Source organism: Schistocerca nitens, chromosome 9 (assembly GCF_023898315.1).
Source record: "Schistocerca nitens isolate TAMUIC-IGC-003100 chromosome 9, iqSchNite1.1, whole genome shotgun sequence".
Classification (NCBI taxonomy): domain Eukaryota; kingdom Metazoa; phylum Arthropoda; class Insecta; order Orthoptera; family Acrididae; genus Schistocerca; species Schistocerca nitens.
In genome coordinates, this window is record NC_064622.1 from 58887972 (window position 1) to 58907972 (window position 20001).

General features: G+C 45.8%; 1 protein-coding gene across 1 annotated transcript in view; it reads left to right on the forward strand.

Annotated features, from left to right (window-relative positions):
- LOC126203283 (fatty acyl-CoA reductase wat-like) overlaps nucleotides 1–20001 on the forward strand; it is a 203838-nt gene that overhangs the window by 180003 nt on the left and 3834 nt on the right. Inside the window, exons 6-7 of the mRNA XM_049937541.1 lie at nucleotides 582–774; nucleotides 18333–18578. Of these exons, the coding sequence (XP_049793498.1) occupies nucleotides 582–774; nucleotides 18333–18578 (439 nt within the window). The remainder of the gene's footprint in view (nucleotides 1–581; nucleotides 775–18332; nucleotides 18579–20001) is intronic.

Below are 20001 nucleotides of genomic sequence, written 5' to 3' on the forward strand. Positions count from 1 at the left end.
ATTCTACAAAAATCCTCTTTGTCCACATCCATAGTTCTTCGAAATGTTCCCACACTAAACCCCACTACGTAACTGGTTAAACAATTATCTTCATATTAACCTTAAATCACACTCACGCATCATCCATACTGCTAAAACACATTTATAACATTTTACCTAAACAAAAAGAATAACCCTTTATGAAAATACTAGAACAGTTTATTAAAGACATTCTATTATTTTAGTGCACTCTAGTGGGCACAATCAGAACTAAAATCACACTCCCTCTATCCAATACTGTCTTCTATCGGCTGATACATTAACTACGTGCGCGTCCAGTCTCGCGTCACCACCATCTGTCAGTATCCAGCTCTGAGACATCTCCCACTTAACCGCCTCCAACAAGGCAGGATCGTTATACGGCGCTACGCCTCACCCCCCCCCCCCCTTAAGCAAAAAGTTCGACGACCATTGTGTCAGCGCAATATCAAGTGAAGTAAAATTTAAGATCCTATCGTAGCAGAAACGATAATAGCATATTATCACGATGTTGATGTACGGGAGACCAGAGACGACAGAGAGACAGTGGAGGTGTGTTGCAGTGGTGGCGACCTCGCAGGAGCCGGTGATCGGCTGGATCGACAACGTGTACGGCCCCACGGGCGTGTGTGTGGCGGCCACGCTGGGGCTGCTGCACGTGATGCCGTGCGACAAGCGCACCATCGCCCACATCGTGCCGTGCGACCTGGTCGTCAACTGCGTCATCGCCGCCGCCTGGGACGTCGCCACCAACAGGTAGGCCGGCGGCAGAGAGCAGCTTCTGCCCCGCAGGGCCGCCCCCTCACGTTCAAATCCACGGTTACGAGGGCACTTCGGCACTTCGTTAGAAAACCTGTTACTGGGGAAACAGCATTTCAAGTAACATCATTTGTCATGAAACTTCCTGGCAGATAAAAACTGTGCCGGACCGAGACTCGAACCCGGGACCTTTGTCTTTCGTGGGCAAGTGCTCTACCAACTGAGCTACCGAAGCACGATTTAGGCCCCGTCCTCACAGCTTTACTTCTGCCAGTACCTCGTCTCCTACCTTCCAAACTTTACAGAAGCTGTCCTGCGAACCTTGCAGAAACGATCATAAAACAGTCATAAACACTACTCAGTTGGTAGAGCACTTGCCCGCGAAAGGCAAACGTCCCGAGTTCGAGTCTCGGTCCGGCACACAGTATTAATCTGCCAGGATGTTTCATATCAGCGCACACTCCGCTGCAGAGTGAAAATCTCATTCTGGACAAGAGTTCGGCTTCGAAAGAATTTTCAGTCAAAACAAATACACCTCTAAAAGCTGGCATATTTGACCCCGTTGTACAAAATGCTAAGTCCGTCACATGGACCTGAAAAACTCTTTCAGCTTTCGTTTCATTGATTACTTTTGCTTCCTGTTTTACCATTCTAACAACGAAACTGCTGATAGAATACCTTCTGCACCATTCAAAATTTTTCGCCGTTTAATATACGTTGATGACTTTTACTGTACTTCTGACTAAAAGCTGTATTACAGGAACTATATTTTATAAGTAATCGATGTAATAGTGTGTTTGTGACTATATATAATTGATTGTAATTATAATGAAAATGTTGTAAGTTGCTGGGTAATAGCCAAGGGAATTTTTTTTAAATGTATCGATATCAACGGTGAAATGACAGCTGTGCCGTTGTTTACCTTTACGTATGGAGAGTCTCTGGCGCGTTGCGAGCAGAGAGGGAGCAGAGCAGCTTGAGTCATGATAGAGTGCGGAAGTGTTTGTTGGGCGCCCCGAAGATGCGGTGTGCACCTATGCTCGCGCCAGTGTAGACGCGCCTGATTCGTTAACTCAGGAGCATTGAGAGCACGCCAGGAGTGGACAGGCGGAGGAAGCTGCAGTTCTAGCTGTTGCCTGTCCCATAAGTAACTGTGGCATTGGAGACGACTCCGGGCTCTCATCCAGCACCCGCGGCAGTTGAGCATTGTCGGCTGCATTCTTCGTCGTCTGCACAGCTACAACATCGTAAGACTGTTAAGTGAAAAATTATAAACTGATATAGTAATTGCTCGAACAGTCCACGGGTGTACTGCCGGTTCATAGTGTCCAACGGGCACAATATTTCAGCGATCAGACATGTCGCCATCGTCAGGTGCGCTGACGAACTGAGCTGAGGGCGGGCGGCCGATTTATATCGCAGTCCAGTATGCCGATTACGAAGGGGGAAGTTACACGATGATAGTTAAACGATCGAATTACACTTTAAATCATCAGCGTTGAATAAGTATTTTCGTCAGATGCGTTACTGAATTGTTGAATTTCATATTCGCTTCACTCTCACCTCTTCATGGCGGCATCTGCTCGCTCACGACCTCTCTGTCACGAATAACTAGCCATCGATTGCATACATTAATACTGACGCTACTAACAATCATTAACTGATCAAACAAGCCATTTTCGTCAATAATGAGAACATTCAAAGCATTGGCATGAGCTATGCCATCAAGGTTTCGAAAAAGTAGTCTATATTCATTTACAAACTTCTGATGACACCAGCCTATTTCTGTAGCTGCCTCCATTTTTGATGCAAATCTTATAATTTTAGTGTACACTTTATGAGTTACTGTGTGAATTACTGATTTTTCTTTAAAAAATTAAATAAAATATAAAAGCATCTCTTCCTGCACAACTGGTGTGGCGCTTTCACACACAGATAAGTTACAAAGTTGCAAATTGTAAAAAAGGGACTGATGACCATAGATGTTAAGTCCCATAGTGCTCAGAGCCATTTGTAAAATAAAAACAATTTTTCTTAGACAGGTGACAGTTAAAGTTGTTTCTTGCGAGTAATACAAATATATGAACTGCCGTAAATTAACTGAAGACGAAGATGTTGTTGTTGTTGTTGTTGTTGTTGTTGTTAGAAACACTGCCTTCCCTCCAAAGTGAAAGACGACTGCGGTGATCATTGGTTAGGTGATAAAAACGAATGGCTACAACAGTTAATTTTGTTGGTTCAGATGGTTCAAATGGCTGAGCATTATGGGACTTCTGAGGTCATCAGTCCCCTAGAACTTAGAACTGCTTAAACCTAACTAACCTAAGGACATCACACACATCCATGCCCGAGGCAGGATTCGAACCTGCGACCGTAGCGGTAGCGCGGTTCCAGACTGAAGCGCCTAGATCCGCTCCGCCACAGCGGCCGGCCCCTTCTCTCTCTATCCACTTGTCTTGGGGTCGCTGACCCTAATAATGTTATCTGTTAAATGAGAGCTCTTTCAGTTAAGGCAACTGAACTATGCAACTTACCTGCGACTATAATGAACAGGTAATAAAGATATAAGTAATATTAATAAATAAAATAAAATAATGAATTTATGGTTCAAATGGCTCTGAGCACTATGGGACTTAACATCTATGGTCATCAGTCCCCTAGAACTTAGAACTACTTAAACCTAACTAACCTAAGGACAGCACACAACACCCAGCCATCACGAGGCAGAGAAAATCCCTGACCCCGCCGGGAATCGAACCCGGGAACCCGGGCGTGGGAAGCGAGAACGCTACCGCACGACCACGAGATGCGGGCCAATGAATTTAGTAATGTAAACATTAACAGTAATGAACAAAATAATATGTTATAAATGAATGCGTCGAACGAATGTAATATTTTGCGAAGTTAATTTTTTTTATTTTTACTAGATTTTCTTAACTGATCATCACGTAGCGGGGAACCAAGCTGGAGGGTAACACAAGAAAAAGTACGAAATTTTTAAAAATTGCCATGTAAGGGCCACATTAACATTCACTCACGCACTACCTCCACAACCTCTTCATCCGATGAAAACGTGGATTCACGCTCGTGCTATTTGATTGGGCGAAAAAGATGAAAATCGCTTGAGGCTGTACGTTGGGTATTTCAGCAGTTCAAAGCCAAGATTTGAAGTCACCGATTTCTGTTCTCTGCTGTATGAGGATGAGCATTATCCTGAAGCAAATTGACAGAGTGATAGGTTGATAGGTTTTGAAAGCTTCTCTCTCCTCTTCGTTACGATTTTTGATTTCAGATCGTGCAATAGCCGACAGAAATGGCCACTACTTACTTTTTCACTTTTAGGACTAATGAATCAGCACTAGTCTTTTCAGATTCGCAAACACTAACTTTCAACACTCCTGAAGAAGCTTGGCTTTGAACTGTGTTGCCGTAGGCGATGATGGATGTTTACACACCGTGTTCTGCCGTTTACTCTGTAATTCGTAAAGATGGACTCACTTTTGTTACCACCGAAAAAGTCGTCTCCTTCTTTAAAGCGCTTTAAATCTCAATGCCACATTTCCAAATGTTGTTTCTGTCTGTCTATTGTCGTGGTACCTAATGAGCACCAAGTTCACCATAATTTAAATGATTCACGCGCAACTGCAGTTACTGAACCAAGAGTAACATTCAACACCCGCACAAAATCATCAGTTCTGGCACGACAATGATCATGAATCATTCGTTCAGCTGTAACCATGGTTCTGTCCGTTTCCGAATTGGGTGACCTATTCGAACGCTCTTCGTAGCAAATAGAGGTACACGGGCACTTACAGCGATTTATTCACTCATGAACTTTTCCGTTGCCTAAGAAAGCTACCACCACTCTGAAGTCGCGTTCTGCGAATAACCTCCGAACTTTTATTGGAATTTTATTAGGAAACGTCTCTGTGATGCACAAGACCAATCTTGTTCCGTCTAACACTGGCCTTTGACGACTATCCCGGCTTCGCTTTCGCATTTACCCCTGATGAAAACCGCCAGTGTTCTTCGGATCTTTTCCATCTCTTCTACACCCATCAAAACAAGTTTTGCATCACTTCGGTTTCGAGAGTTCCGGAACCAGTACAGAAAATTGGAATAGAGAGCAACAATCATTACCGCCCTTTTTATTGCTCATGAAAACAACACATTGCATGTTGTACCACCATACAGCGAGACCTTCAGAGGTGGTGGTCCAGACTGCTGCACACACCGGTAACTAATACCCAGTAGCACGTGCTCTTGCATCGTTGCATGCCTGTATTCGTCGTGGAATACTATCCACAAGTTCATCAAGGCACTGTTGGTCCAGATTGTCCGACTCCTTAACGGCAATTCAGCGTAGATCCCTCGGAGGGGTTGCTGGGTCACGTCGTCCATAAACAGCCCTTTTCAATCTATCCCAGGCATGTTCAATAGGGTTCATGTATGGAGAACATGCTGGTCACTAGTCGAACGATGTCGTTATCCTGAAGGAAGTCATTCATAAGACGTGCACAATTTGGAGGCGAATTGTCCATGAAGATGAATGCCTCGCCAATATGCTGCCGATATGGTTGCACTATCGGTCGGAGGATGGCATTCACGTATCGTACAGCCGTTACGGCGCCTTCCATGATCACCGTGTCGTACATCGGCCCCACATAATGCCACCCCGAAACATCAGGGAACCTCCACCTTGCTGCACTCGCTGGATAGTGTGTCTAAATCCTTCAGCCTGACTGGGTTGCCTCGAAACAAGTCTCCAACGATTGTCTGGTTGAAGGCATATGCCACACTAATCGGTGAAGACAACGTGATGCCAATCCTCAGCGGTGCATGCGGCATGTTTTTGGGCACATCTGTACTGCGCTACACGGTGTCGTGGTTGTAAAGATGGACCTGGCCATGGACTTCTGGAGTAAAGTTGCGCATCATGCAGCCTATTGCGCACAGTTTGAGTCTTAACACGACGTCCTGTAGCTGCACGAAAAGCATTGTTCAACATAGTTGCGTTGCTGTCAGAGTTCCTCCAAGCCATAATCCATAGGTAGCGGTCATCCACTGCTGTAGTAGCCCTCGGGCGGCCTGAGCAAGGCATGTCTTTGACAGTTGCTGTCTCTCTGTATCTTCTCCATGTCCGACATCGCTTTGGTTCACTCAGAGACGCCTGGACACTTCACTTGTTGAGAGCCCTTCCTGGCACAAAGTAACAATGTGGACGCGATCGAACCGCGGTATTGACCGTTAGTCATGGATGAACTACAGACAAAACGAGCTGCGTACCTCCTTCCTGGTGGAATGACTGGAACTGATCGGCAGTCGGACCCCCTTCGCCTATTAGGCGCTGCTCATGTATGGTTTTTTTACATCTTTGAACGGGTTTAGTGACATCTCTGAACATTCAAAGGGACTGTGTCTGTGATACAAAATCCACAGTCAAGGTCTATTTTCAGGAGTTCTGGGAACCGGGGTGATGCAAAACATTTTTTGATGTGTGTATTAACTCTATCTCCTAAGGGTCCCATACCGACGAGTAGTACTCGAAAATCAATAGACCGAGTGCGTTCCAAGGCAGTTCCTTCGCGGATCATTTAGCTTTCCCTAGGATTCTTAGAGTAAATATCAAATTGATATCGGCTTTTGCTATAACTGCACTGCGCACCTAAATTAGAGGAGCACTTTTTCGAAACTCAGTATTTGCCTCCCTTCGGGTGCCTGTAACCTTCCTCTGTAATGGTATAAAAGCGTGACGCCCTGTAATGTCGACCTTGCTTCAGACAGCAAGGTGCCACAACATGCGAAAAAAAAGAGCCGGAGCTCGGAAGATCATGTGATCTGTAAGGTGGGTTTTTGATGTCACATTTTCCCTGTATTTCAGCACAATTCTGCTGGACTCCACTGTGGGCGTGTCACACGATGAGGTCATCACATCGCCTCTTATTCAGTTTCTAACCTTGCTTTTGATTTCTGTGCGATGGAGGTCAGAACCGCGACACCTAGAGTTGTAATCACGCAGTTTTCTTATGGAAAAGATTTCAGACACACCGACGCTCAGAACTGACGCGAAAGAGATTAAGGGAGAGGCGTTTCCTCGGGACGTTGACTCCTAGAAGTTTCGCTGCCGATACGACAGTTCGCAGTGCGATGAGCAGCAACAAGTTTTTCCTGACAGCCTTTGACACTGTTGACACAGCGGGCGTTTGAACCCCGGGACATAGTGGGACGATCGAATCCCTTTGAAGTGCAGCGGCGCCTCAGTTTTTGATCGCGTGTACAAGTTGGAACCACTCGGGACCGTTAGAAACCCTTCGACGAAATTGAACGTGACCCGAAGCAGCAACCCTCCTGTTCCTGTCCTCCTGTGGCTTGATCGCACGGGAAGACCCCAGTTCGGTGACACCCTCTGCGCTACCCACGCAACTTTCCAGAGCACGTTAGAAATGTATCCGTCAGAAATTTGCCCATCAAATCAGCCTGGTGGCTGCTCTAGCTGATGAAGGCAAACCCCAGCAGAGGGACAGAGCGAAGTAGCGCAGCAGTTACCACACTGGACTCGCTTTCAGGAGGACGAGGTTCAAACCCGCGCCCGTCCATCCTGATTTAGGTTTTCCGCGATTTCCCTAAATCGCTTAAGGGGGGTGGGACGTGAAACGGGCCGACTTAGAGCAGGAGAGGCATCACAGGATATTTTGATTTCTAGTGTCTATACTTTTACAAATAAATTCATAAAACTTTGTCAGCATCACCAGGAAGGATTCAGGATTAACACTCAATGCAATGGAAGTTCGAAAACATAACGAAGTAATAATTTTTATGTGTGAAATTTCATCATTTTTTCCACTTACTAATGGCTGCATTCGTTGCTGTAGGTACACTTTTCTTCATACGTTAGAGAGATTCTTCGATGAATTTTGCACAGCATACTTACCATACTTACAGGTGTATGAAATTCTAGAATTTATTTAATTTATGAAAAAACGAATGACCTGTTACATTTTAAACTTCATGTTTAGAAAAAAAAACCACAAATTTTGTAGTTAATTACCTCAATTTTTATCACAGTTTAATAGATTTCGAAAATTCTAGAATTTCATACACCTTTTAGTATGGTTTGTATGCTGTGCAAAATTCATCGAAGCATCTCTCTTACATATGAAGAAAAGCGTACCTATAGTAACAAATGTTGCCATTAGGAAGTGAAAAAATGAAATTTCACATGTTACTTCGTTATGTTTTCGAACTTCCACTGCTATGAGTGAATTCTGAATCCTTCCTAGTCATGCTGACAAAATTTTATGAATTTATTTGTAAAAATATAGACGGTGGAAATTAAAGTGTCCTGTGGTGGCTCTCCTGCTGCAAGGTGGCCCGTTTGACGTCCTACCCCCCTTAAGCAAGTGCCGTGGTGGTCCCTTAGAAAAGGTGGGCCGATTTCCTTCCCTATTCTTCCCCAATTCGAGCTTGCGCTCCGCGTCTAATGACCTCGTTCGACGACGGGACGTTAAACACTAATCTCCTCCTGCGAGTCAAAGGGAGTCGAACAGATTTCCTCACCCCCTGGCTGATTTGGTGTCGAAATCTCGAACAGGTACATTTTTAATCTTCTCAACAAAGGTGCATGGGTGGTAGCGAGGTTGTTGCCGAACTGGCCATCTTGGAGGGAACCTTTGCCGTTTCGCTTATATTTGCACACCCGTTAATGCTACACTCCTGCGTGATCACGCCTCAGGAGGGCGTGAAGCAAGAGGGTTGGGAAAGCGTAAATACCTTTTATTGCCTCAGATCACCTAATTTCGTCTAACGCATTTGAACAGTCTCTAATGGTTCCATCCTGTGCACGAGAGCAAAAGCTGCGGTGACATTGCATTCTGAGACGCCCGCTAAACCCGCAGGGCAGAACAGGTGATTAGGATTGTGGAAAGCGCCAAATAAGGTGTCGGTCAGGTTCACTCAAAATTGTGATTTATTATACTAATTTAATAACACCTTTAAACCAAAACGGCACATAGCTGAACATTTAGAACTACGAGTTTCAAAAACGCAATTATTTCACGGCTGAGGGCCTCCAAACAAGAAATCTTAAAAGTCAACAAAATAAAAATGCAGTTGAAATAGCAAATAAAATAATTAAAATATATATGGTATCACAGCTAGGCTGGAAAGCCTCAAGGAAAAAGTAGATAGAACAAACATACGCAAGGTACAATAGAAGCGACTGAGGGCCACAATTAAATTTTAAAATTTTAAAATCTATTACCATAATCTTTTTAAGGAAGAAGGCCGCAATGTTTTTGCTTAAAGGGTAACTTCAAGAATAAGGTTTTAAGCGTCTTAAGGCCCACAATTGATTTTCCAAAATTCAAGAATACATAAAATTCAGTAAAAACAAGAATCTTTAAGTCATTGTCTAACACCGGTGAGAAGGACAATTAAGAAAACTGCACTCAGAATCCTCCAGGGAGGCCGGTCTGCCCTCGTTCACTTAGGTGAGACAGGTAGCCCAACTACACTTGTTCCGTCGTAACCCAACAAGGGGACAGGCACAACGACTTGCTTGCCACCAATCAGTACACGAGAACTCAAACACCAAAGGTTACGAACGTGATTATCCACAATGTAATATGTATTAGCTGTCAAAACTACACACCATGTTGGACATCGACAACAGGTGAGGAAAGGACGCTGCCTGAAATTATGTTAGTGGCCAGAGCAGGTAACCGGAACACTAATGGCCACAAGGCAGCAAATTCCGCTGTACACTTGAATTTGAAATATGGTGATATAGTTAACTTCACCCAAAAGGAACACTGCCTGAAATTATGTTAGTGGCCAGGGCAGGTACCCAGAACACTAACGGCCACAAGGCAGAAAATTCCGCTGGTGCACTCGAATTGTAGTCAACCAATATAGTTAATTGCACCGCATGGCGACTAAATTTCGGCAATAGAAGCACGCGGTGTTGTTCATAGGAAAACATACCCAACACCGAACCACCGAAACGAACCACACAAGATGAATGGACGTGGCTTGGGTAGTTGAAACCACTACTCAACTTTGACGTCCTGGGTCGGTGAACCACGAAGCTCGTACACACGCTCCGACAATGCGAAGGGACTGCCAGCGGACCCAGCCGATTCCACCACGCGGAGATAACTTCCTGGTCCGCAGCAACTGACCGACTCACTGCAGACCCCCTTGCCGGAAACTACACTCCTGGAAATGGAAAAAAGAACACCGTGAATTCATTGTCCCAGGAAGGGGAAACTTTATTGACACATTCCTGGGGTCAGATACATCACATGATCACACTGACAGAACCACAGGCACATAGACACAGGCAACAGAGCATGCACAATGTCGGCACTAGTACAGTGTATATCCACCTTTCGCAGCAATGCAGGCTGCTATTCTCCCATGGAGACGATCGTAGAGATGCTGGATGTAGTCCTGTGGAACGGCTTGCCATGCCATTTCCACCTGGCGCCTCAGTTGGACCAGCGTTCGTGCTGGACGTGCAGACCGCGTGAGACGACGCTTCATCCAGTCCCAAACATGCTCAATGGGGGACAGATCCGGAGATCTTGCTGGCCAGGGTAGTTGACTTACACCTTCTAGAGCACGTTGGGTGGCACGGGATACATGCGGACGTGCATTGTCCTGTTGGAACAGCAAGTTCCCTTGCCGGTCTCGGAATGGTAGAACGATGGGTTCGATGACGGTTTGGATGTACCGTGCACTATTCAGTGTCCCCTCGACGATCACCAGTGGTGTACGGCCAGTGTAGGAGATCGCTCCCCACACCATGATGCCAGGTGTTGGCCCTGTGTGCCTCGGTCGTATGCAGTCCTGATTGTGGCGCTCACCTGCACGGCGCCAAACACGCATACGACCATCATTGGCACCAAGGCAGAAGCGACTCTCATCGCTGAAGACGACACGTCTCCATTCGTCCCTCCATTCACGCCTGTCGCGACACCACTGGAGGCGGGCTGCACGATGTTGGGGCGTGAGCGGAAGACGGCCTAACGGTGTGCGGGACCGTAGCCCAGCTTCATGGAGACGGTTGCGAATGGTCCTCGCCGATACCCCAGGAGCAACAGTGTCCCTAATTTGCTGGGAAGTGGCGGTGCGGTCCCCTACGGCACTGCGTAGGATCCTACGGTCTTGGCGTGCATCCGTGCGTCGCTGCGGTCCGGTCCCAGGTCGACGGGCACGTGCACCTTCCGCCGATCACTGGCGACAACATCGATGTACTGTGGAGACCTCACGCCCCACGTGTTGAGCAATTCGGCGGTACGTCCACCCGACCTCCCGCATGCCCACTATACGCCCTCGCTCAAAGTCCGTCAACTGCACATACGGTTCACGTCCACGCTGTCGCGGCATGCTACCAGTGTTAAAGACTGCGATGGAGCTCCGTATGCCACGGCAAACTGGCTGACACTGACGGCGGCGGTGCACAAATGCTGCGCAGCTAGCGCCATTCGACGGCCAACACCGCGGTTCCTGGTGTGTCCGCTGTGCCGTGCGTGTGATCATTGCTTGTACAGCCCTCTCGCAGTGTCCGGAGCAAGTATGGTGGGTCTGACACACCGGTGTCAATGTGTTCTTTTTTCCATTTCCAGGAGTGTATATGCACAAAACCAAAGATGGTACACAGTGCAAATATCGATACACATCGCCGCTGCCACACGTAGAAGGAAGAAGAACCACGACGTAACCGCAACAAGGGCGGGAAACCAAACACAAATAGACAGCTAAGTTCACGAAAACGCGTAGTTGGGAGTGAGCACTGCTCACATTCCAAAAGTGAAATTGAAGATGAGAACTTGCAACCGAAGCTCATTATTACGTATTTTCTAAATCTTAAATATTGCTTCGAATCATCAACTGCGTTAATCTGAAGAAGTTGAAAAAATTCAGCCAACCAGTTGCAAAACAAACGTTTATTAGCCCTTGACCTAGGATTCGATATTTCTAAAAATATCTTCTTCAGAAGGACTGGGCCTTGTTACATTACATGATGGTACACTAGATTAGCTGAAGCCGAGTGGCTCGGCTTTAACTGTTCTAATGTACAATCATGTGATGTAACGAGGCCCAGTCCTTCTGAAGAAGATATTTTTAGAAATATCGAATCCTAGGTCAAGGGCTAATAAACGTTTGTTTTGCTACTGGTTGGCTGATTTTTTTTTCAAATTCATCACATGGTTTCTTCTACCTATTTAAACATTTTTTATCATCCTTCTGTCAGTTACGATATTTCAAACATCAAAAAAATGGTTCAAATGGCTCTGAGCACTATGGGACTTAACTTCTGAGGTCATCAGTCCCCTAGAACTTAGAACTACTTAAACCTAACTAACCTAAGGACATCACACACATCCATGCACGAGGCAGGATTCGAACTTGCGACCGTAGCGGTCGCGCGGTTCCTGACTGAAGTGCCTAGAGCCGCTCGGCCACCGCAGCCGGCAATAACGCTTGTGCTGCGGAGTTCTGATGCTGACAGTTAGGCCTGTTTTCGGCAGGTTGCGGTGTTCTGGTGTTGGGCGGATAACAATTGAGTTGCGGAGTCCTTGTAAGACGAGGGGAGGAGGGGGCGGGGGGGGGGGGGGAAGACGGGGGCTCTGAAAGCTCTCTCTCCGCTGGCGACCCCTGACACCGCTGCACTTATTTATACGCCTGACCTGGATAGCTCGTGAAGGGGTCATGGATTTCTCGGCGGAGGGCGACTGTGAATACTGGCAGTAAGTGCATTCCCCTGTGTCCTAACTACAGATGCGAGGGATTGCCTATTGCTGAAACTATAACTGTGCCAGCACGGGTTGCCTCACAGGGACCCTTTGCCGTTTTCTTTACGCACATGTTAATGCTATTACACTCCTGCGTGACCGTGCCACAGGGGGGCTGAAGCAGAATGGCTGACAGACCGAAAGTGCCCTCCACTGCTTCGGATCACGTTCAAATTTCTTAACCAAAGCAAACCAATAACGCAAAAGCGGAGCCATATGATGCAAACTGAAAGATTCTGAAAGCATTTCTGGAGGGGCGGGGGGGGGGGGGGGGGACGCCATGTATCGTCTTACTTGTTTGATGGTTTGATGCGGCCCACCACAGTTGATACTAGTATACTTCCGTCGACCGGGAATGCCCTCTTCTTTTGTGATAGTATGCTTTTTGCTTCTTGCTTCGTCCAGCAGCAAAATTCCTTCACTTCATCTACTTTGTGATCCCCAGTCTGTAAGCTTCTTACTAAAGTCGTTTCTCGTATTCGTCACTACTTTTTCTTTCTTCCGTTGGCCCTCAGGCCCTATTCAGCGTTCAGTAGACTATTCATTACACTTTGCCCTGTAACTCATCCTCTTTCCCTATAGCTTACATCTGTATTCATGAGATTTTACATTGTCGAACCCCATTTCTAGAGTGACAAATCCTATAAGGCGTCTGCTTTCCTTTCTTAAGTCTCCCTTCCACTATCAAGCGCAACGTCAGAACTGCAGCTCTGGTGCCTTAACATTTCCCAAATCCAAACTGTTTGGCAACGAGAAGATCCTCAGTTTCCTTTACCATTCCTCTGTGTAACACTTTTGACAGGATCTTGGACGCATGAGCTGTTAGGCTGACTCATAATTGTGGCATTTTCGTGGCTTCGGTAGTTTCGAAATGGTGTGGATGATACTTTTCCGGAGGTCTCAGGGTACATCTCGAGTGTACTATATACCACACACCAATTGGAATAGTCGATTGATAGCCCTTTCACCCAATGAGTTTTGAAATCCCGAAAGAACGTTGATCACTCGTTCCGTCTTATTTGATTGCAAGTCTTCCAAAGCACTGCCAAACTCTATTATGTGTATATCACCTGCAATGATCAGCCTGACAACAGACCTACCATCGATATAACCCCAACCAGGCAATACAAGTGTCACCTGGCGAGGTATGACTGCTAACCAGACACATGAACTGTGCATGTAATATCAGTTAGCGTGCTGTCCATGTTTAGAATGGGAAAGGCGCGCGATCTATCTGAGTTTGACCGAGGGCCAGAGCCTCGGCACGAGCATTTCGAGAATGCACGACTTGTCGAGTGTTCGAGGACTTACATCCACTCTGTAATAACAATGATCCGTCAAGTAAGTTCGAAATGCAATTACACGTCAGGATGGATCAAAAGCAACCCAGAAGATGCTACCAATTTGATAATAATACGGTCGCAAGCCAAATTAGGCATTAACTGTGTTTCTTCCCTGTACAAGTTGGTATATACAGAGTGAGTCACCTAACATTACCGCTGGATATATTTCGTAAACCACATCAAATACTGACGAATCGATTCCGCAGACCGAACGTGAGGAGAGGGGCTAGTGTAACTGGTTAATACAAACCATAAAAAAATGCACGGAAGTATGTTTTTTAACACAAACCTACGTTTTTTAAGTGGAACCCCGTTAGTTTTGTTAGCACAGCTGAACATATAAACAAATACGTAATCAGTGCCGTTTGTTGCATTGTAGAATGTTAATTACATCCGGAGATATTGCAACCTAAAGTTGACGCTTGAGTACCACTCCTCCGCTGTTCGATCGTGTGTATCGGAGAGCACCGAATTACGTAGGGATCCAAAGGGAACGGTGATGGACATTAGGTACAGGAGAGACTGGAACAGCACATTACGTCCACATGCTAACACTTTTTTATTTGTCTTTTTCACAGACGCACTTGTACATTACCATGAGGGGTGAGGTACACGTTCGACGGGCGTTTCATAGGACGCGGAGGACGCATAAATTGGCCAGCCCGTTCTCCCGATCTTACACCTCTGGACTTCTTTCTGTGGTGTACGTCAAAGGAGAATGTGTACCGTGATGTGCCTACAACCCCAGAGGATATGAAACAACGTATTGTGGCAGCCTGCGGCGACATTACACCAGATGTACTGCGGCGTGTACGACATTCATTACGCCAGAGATTGCAATTGTGTGCAGCAAATGATGACCACCACATTGAACATCTATTGGCCTGACATGTCGGGACACACTCTATTCCACTCAGTAATTGAAAACGGAAACCACGTGTTTACGTGTTCCTCACCCCTCATGGTAATGTACATGTGCGTCAGTGAAAATGGCCAATAAAAAGGTGTTAGCATGTGGACGTAATGTGCTGTTCCAGTCTCTTCTGTACCTAATGTCCATCACCGTTCCCTTTGGATCCCTACGAAATTCGGTGCTCTCCGATACACACGATCGAACAGCGGAGGAGTGGTACTCAAGCGTCAACTTTAGGTTACAATATCTCCGGATGTAATTAACACTTTACAATGCAACAAACGGCACTGATTACGTATTTGTTTATATGTTCAGATGTGCTAACAAAACTAACGGGGTTCCATTTATAAAAACGTAGGTTTTGTGTTAAAAAACATACTTCCGTGCATTTTTTTATGGTTTGTATTAACCAATTACACTAGCCCCTCTCCTCACTTTCGGTCTGTGGAATCGATTCGTCAGTATTTGATGTGGTTTACGAAATATATCCAGCGGTAATGTTAGGTGACTCACCCTGTATTCATGCAAAACAACAAGTTGTAACACTGCATAATATAGTAGAATTTTAGAACCAGAAAATCTATTGAACTGATAGTTTCAGATTGTGTACTGATATGGAAAACCATGAATACATAACACTACACTATAATGTATACTACACAACTTTATACTGTCTATTAATCTGACTAAAATCGGGCATAAGTTACCCTAGAAATAGCACTTTCGTGCCACACACAAAATGTCAATTTTGATCAAGATAAAACACTGATAAATTTTGACTTTTATATTGACTTTAACTTTTGCTGGTCAAACCAATTTAGAACACTTCAGAATTCAAATGAATGAGGGGGGATCCCGAAACTGTTATTATCGCTGTATTTAAAAAAATGATTACTGAATTTATTATGCGTTCAAGATTTCCAGTACATAAGTTACTACTCTTTTCATCGTATTTACTGCTCATTTAAATGCCTTTAAATCTGTCTCGAAATAATAAACTTCATTACTATATCAATACTAAAGTTATGTTTCAACTTCGTTAGACCTTCGTTATTCATTTACTGGTTCATTAACAAAACATTTCTTTAAACACCATTCTAATATAGTTAGTTCAGCAAATAATTATTATTAACAAACATTTTAATTTTGATTTCGGGACACTCGGATTGCACAACATTTTGGAAAGGACCCTGTCTAAGTTAGTTGTGAGGATAATTAAATGATGGAAAAGTTCTGGTAAAATTTAGGTTATAATTGCACCAAACAAACACAGTTCACTCTCTGATCCACACGAATACAGTACTGAAAGTTTCAACCTGCTAGTATCGATGCGGCGGTTGGCCGGCGGCGAGATGGCGAGGCACAGAGCACACATACATCCACAGCTATGGCTCTTGATGTATCGGCACTTTAATTCTTCTTAGCGTCGCAATACTTTTCCATTTAGTGCCTATGGAATTTTGCCACGCTGTGTGGGCGTTAGAATAGCATACCCGAGGCTCAGTGAGGCTATGTCTTCCAGGAGAGCCTCCTCGCTCCAGAAGGTGTTGCTCAAACCAGTGCCAAACTCCAACTACTACTGAGCCCGTTGTGCCGTGCAGAGCCCGCGCGCATTTTCCCGCGCTTGCTTGCCATCCACCTTTTACCGATCCCTGACAGACCGGGTATTCACCCGATGTTTTGCATTCTACATATCCTAACACATTGCCTACGTGTGGACCAGACGCACAGTTATAATTTTAAACATCTTACAACAGTTTCAACATTTGTTACATTACAATTCTATTACAATATTACTTGACATTTGACATAAGCATTAATATTCACATTGAAACTTGTTTACAGTTTTCTTAACACAATGGCATGAAACAAAAAAAGCTGAAATCAGAACATCAATTACACAAGTTTATCGAAAAATCAGATGGGAAGAATTACTTATACAGGGTGTTACAAAAAGGTACGGCCAAACTTTCAGGAACCATTCCTCATACACAAATAAAGAAAAGATGTTATGTGGACATGTGTCCGGAAACGCTTAATTTCCATGTTAGAGCTCATTTTAGTTTCGTCAGTATGTACTGTACTTCCTCGATTCACCTCCAGTTGGCCCAATTGAAGGAAGGTAACGTTGACTTCGGTGCTTGTGTTGACATGCGACTCATTGCTCTACAGTACTAGCATCAAGCACATCAGTACGTAGCGTGAACAGGTTAGTGTTCATCACGAATGTGGTTTTGCAGTCAGTGCAATGTTTACAAATACGGAGTTGACGATAACCCTAATGTCAGCATCAGAGAAGTTGCTGCTGTACAAAGTAACGTTGACCACGTCACTGTATGGAGAGTGCTACGGGAGAACCAGTTGTTTCCGTACCATGTACAGCGTGTGCAGGCACTATCAGCAGCTGATTGGCCTCCACGGGTACACTTCTGCGAATGGTTCATCCAACAATGTGTCATTCCTCATTTCAGTGCAAATGTTCTCTTTGCGGATGAGGCTTCATTCCAACGTGATCAAATTGTAAATTTTCACAATCAACATGTGTGGGCTGACGAGAATCCCCACGCAATTGTGCAATCACGTCATCAACACAAATTTTCTGTGAACGTTTGGTCAGGCATTGTTGGTGATGTCTTGATTGGGCCCCACGTTCTTCCACCTACGCTCAATGGAGCACGTTATCATGATTTCATACGGGATACTCTACCTGTGCTGCTAGAACATGTGCCTTTACAAGTACGACGCAACATGTGGTTCATGCACGATGGAGCTCCTGCACATTTCAGTCGAAGTGTTCGTACGCTTCTCAACAACAGATTCGGTGACCGATGGCTTGGTAGAGGCGGACCAATTCCATGGCCTCCACGCTCTCCTGACCTCAACCCTCTTGACTTTCATTTATGGGGGCATTTGAAAGCTCATGTCTACGCGACCCCGGTACCAAATGTAGAGACTCTTCGAGCTCGTATTGTGGACGGCTGTGATACAATACGCCTTTCTCCAGGGCTGCATCAGCGCATGTGATTCCATGCGACGGAGGGTGGATGCATGTATCCTCGCTAACGGAGGACATTTTGAACATTTCCTGTAACAAAGTGTTTGAAGTCACGCTGGTACGTTCTGTTGCTGAGTGTTTCCATTCCATGATTAATGTGATTTGAAGAGAAGTAATAAAATTAGCTCTATCATGGAAAGTAAGCGTTTCCGGACACATGTCCACATAACATATTTTCTTTCTTTGTGTTTGAGGAACGTTTCCTGAAAGTTTGGCCGTACCTTTTTGTAACACCCTGTATGTACAATATTACAGAGTCGTTGTTGTTACATATTCTCTGTAAAACCAAATTGGGATCCCATCAGGACCTGGCGATTTATTTATTTTCAACCCATTGAGCTGCTTCACAACCCCAGGGGTGTCTATCACTATGTCCTCCATACGGGAATCTGTACGAGACTCATTTGCTTGGATGAGCTCATGAGCTGACGTCCCCGTCTTTCCAGGTCGCCAGACAGCAAGGAGCCGAAGGTGTTCAACCTGGTGTCGAGCGACGCGCCGCTGCGCTGGGAGAACTTCATGGCACACTATCAGCACTTCGCCAAGAAGGTGCCCCCGATGTCGGCCGTGTGGAACTACTCCCTGTGCCTGACCACCAGCGTGCCGCTGGTCTTCTTCTACAAGTACGTCGTGCACATGGTGCCGGCGGTCCTCGCAGACGCCGTACTCTACCTCACCACCGGAAAACCCAAGTAAGTCACTCCTCACCGGCTGACACACTTTCTCACAGCTGGATTGAGAGAAGGGAGACCTCTGCCACACTCGCGGAAAGTTGGCATAACTACGGAAATGCCAAAAACACAGCACTTTACCGTGCCTAATAAGGTGTAGGAAATCCGTTGGCATTTACAACAGCATCCAGTATCCTCGGAATGGATACATACAAGTACTGTTCCTGGAAAATGGTGGCAGGCTCAGGTGACAATGATGCAGCTGGACAGCGATCACACACTCTTCTCTCCAAAGTGGACCACAAAGTCTCTATAAAAACTGAGATCTGGTGACTGTGGTGTCCAGGGGACAGATGCGATAATTCTTCCTTGAGAACACGAAACCAGCCCTGGGCGCTGCGACCTGTGTCAACAGGGACCTTTCGTCTTGGAACAAACCATCACCACTGGGAAGCAATCATTGTACCAGGGGACGGATCTGATCAGCGAAAAGTTGTCTCATAGCCCTTGGCAGTAACGCACCTTGAAGAGTAACCATGAGGTCCCTGGAATACCACGATTCTCCTGCCCAAATCATCACTTAACCCACACTATTTCTCAATCTTAGGACGTAAAATCAGCCAGAAGTTGGAAACAGTGTGCAACAAGACTCATCCGACCAAATGCCTTTCTTCCACTGCTTCGCAGTCCAGTTTTTATGGCGTTGGCACCATGTTTTCCTGTTGAGTGTGTTCGCATCACTGACAAGCGTTTTCGTTATTCCTCCTCACCCTGCCGAGCGGTTCAAAGCGCTACAGTGTGGAACCGCGCGACCGCTACGGTCGCAGGTTCGAATCCTGCCTCGGGCATGGATGTGTGTGATGTCCTTAGGTTAGTTATGTTTAAGTAGTTCTAAGTTCTAGGGGACTAATGACCTCAGAAGTTAAGCCCCATAGTGCTCAGAGCCATTTGAATCATTTCGGCATTCCAAACGCACCATACCGAAGATGGAACACCCAGGAGCGTGTCTGGCGGGCGCGTACCGCAAGGAGAACACCCAGGACTGCTGCGGGCGGAAAAGGGAACGGCAATCCTCCAGAAGATCTTAGCGAGCGGGCGCGGACCGCAGGGGGAGCGACTGGTGAAAGGGGAAGGCGACAGGCATAAATACTGGACTAGGTCCATTCGAGGAGTAGTCTCAGGTCGCACCTGATGAAGGTAACGAGCTACGCTACCGAAATAATGTGCAAGTACGACGCTGATATCCGACAGAACACCCGACAACCCAAGGTGTCGACTTTTTCTTTGTTTATCGTTGCCATTACTCTGCTTTGTATCAAAACCATTAGCACTGTTGGAGTTACTCGTCGACTAAGCTGTTCAACTACGCCCTGCAGACTCATGCTGTGCTCACCACTGGATATCTCCAAAAAATTGTTCAAATGGCTCTGAGCACTATGGGACT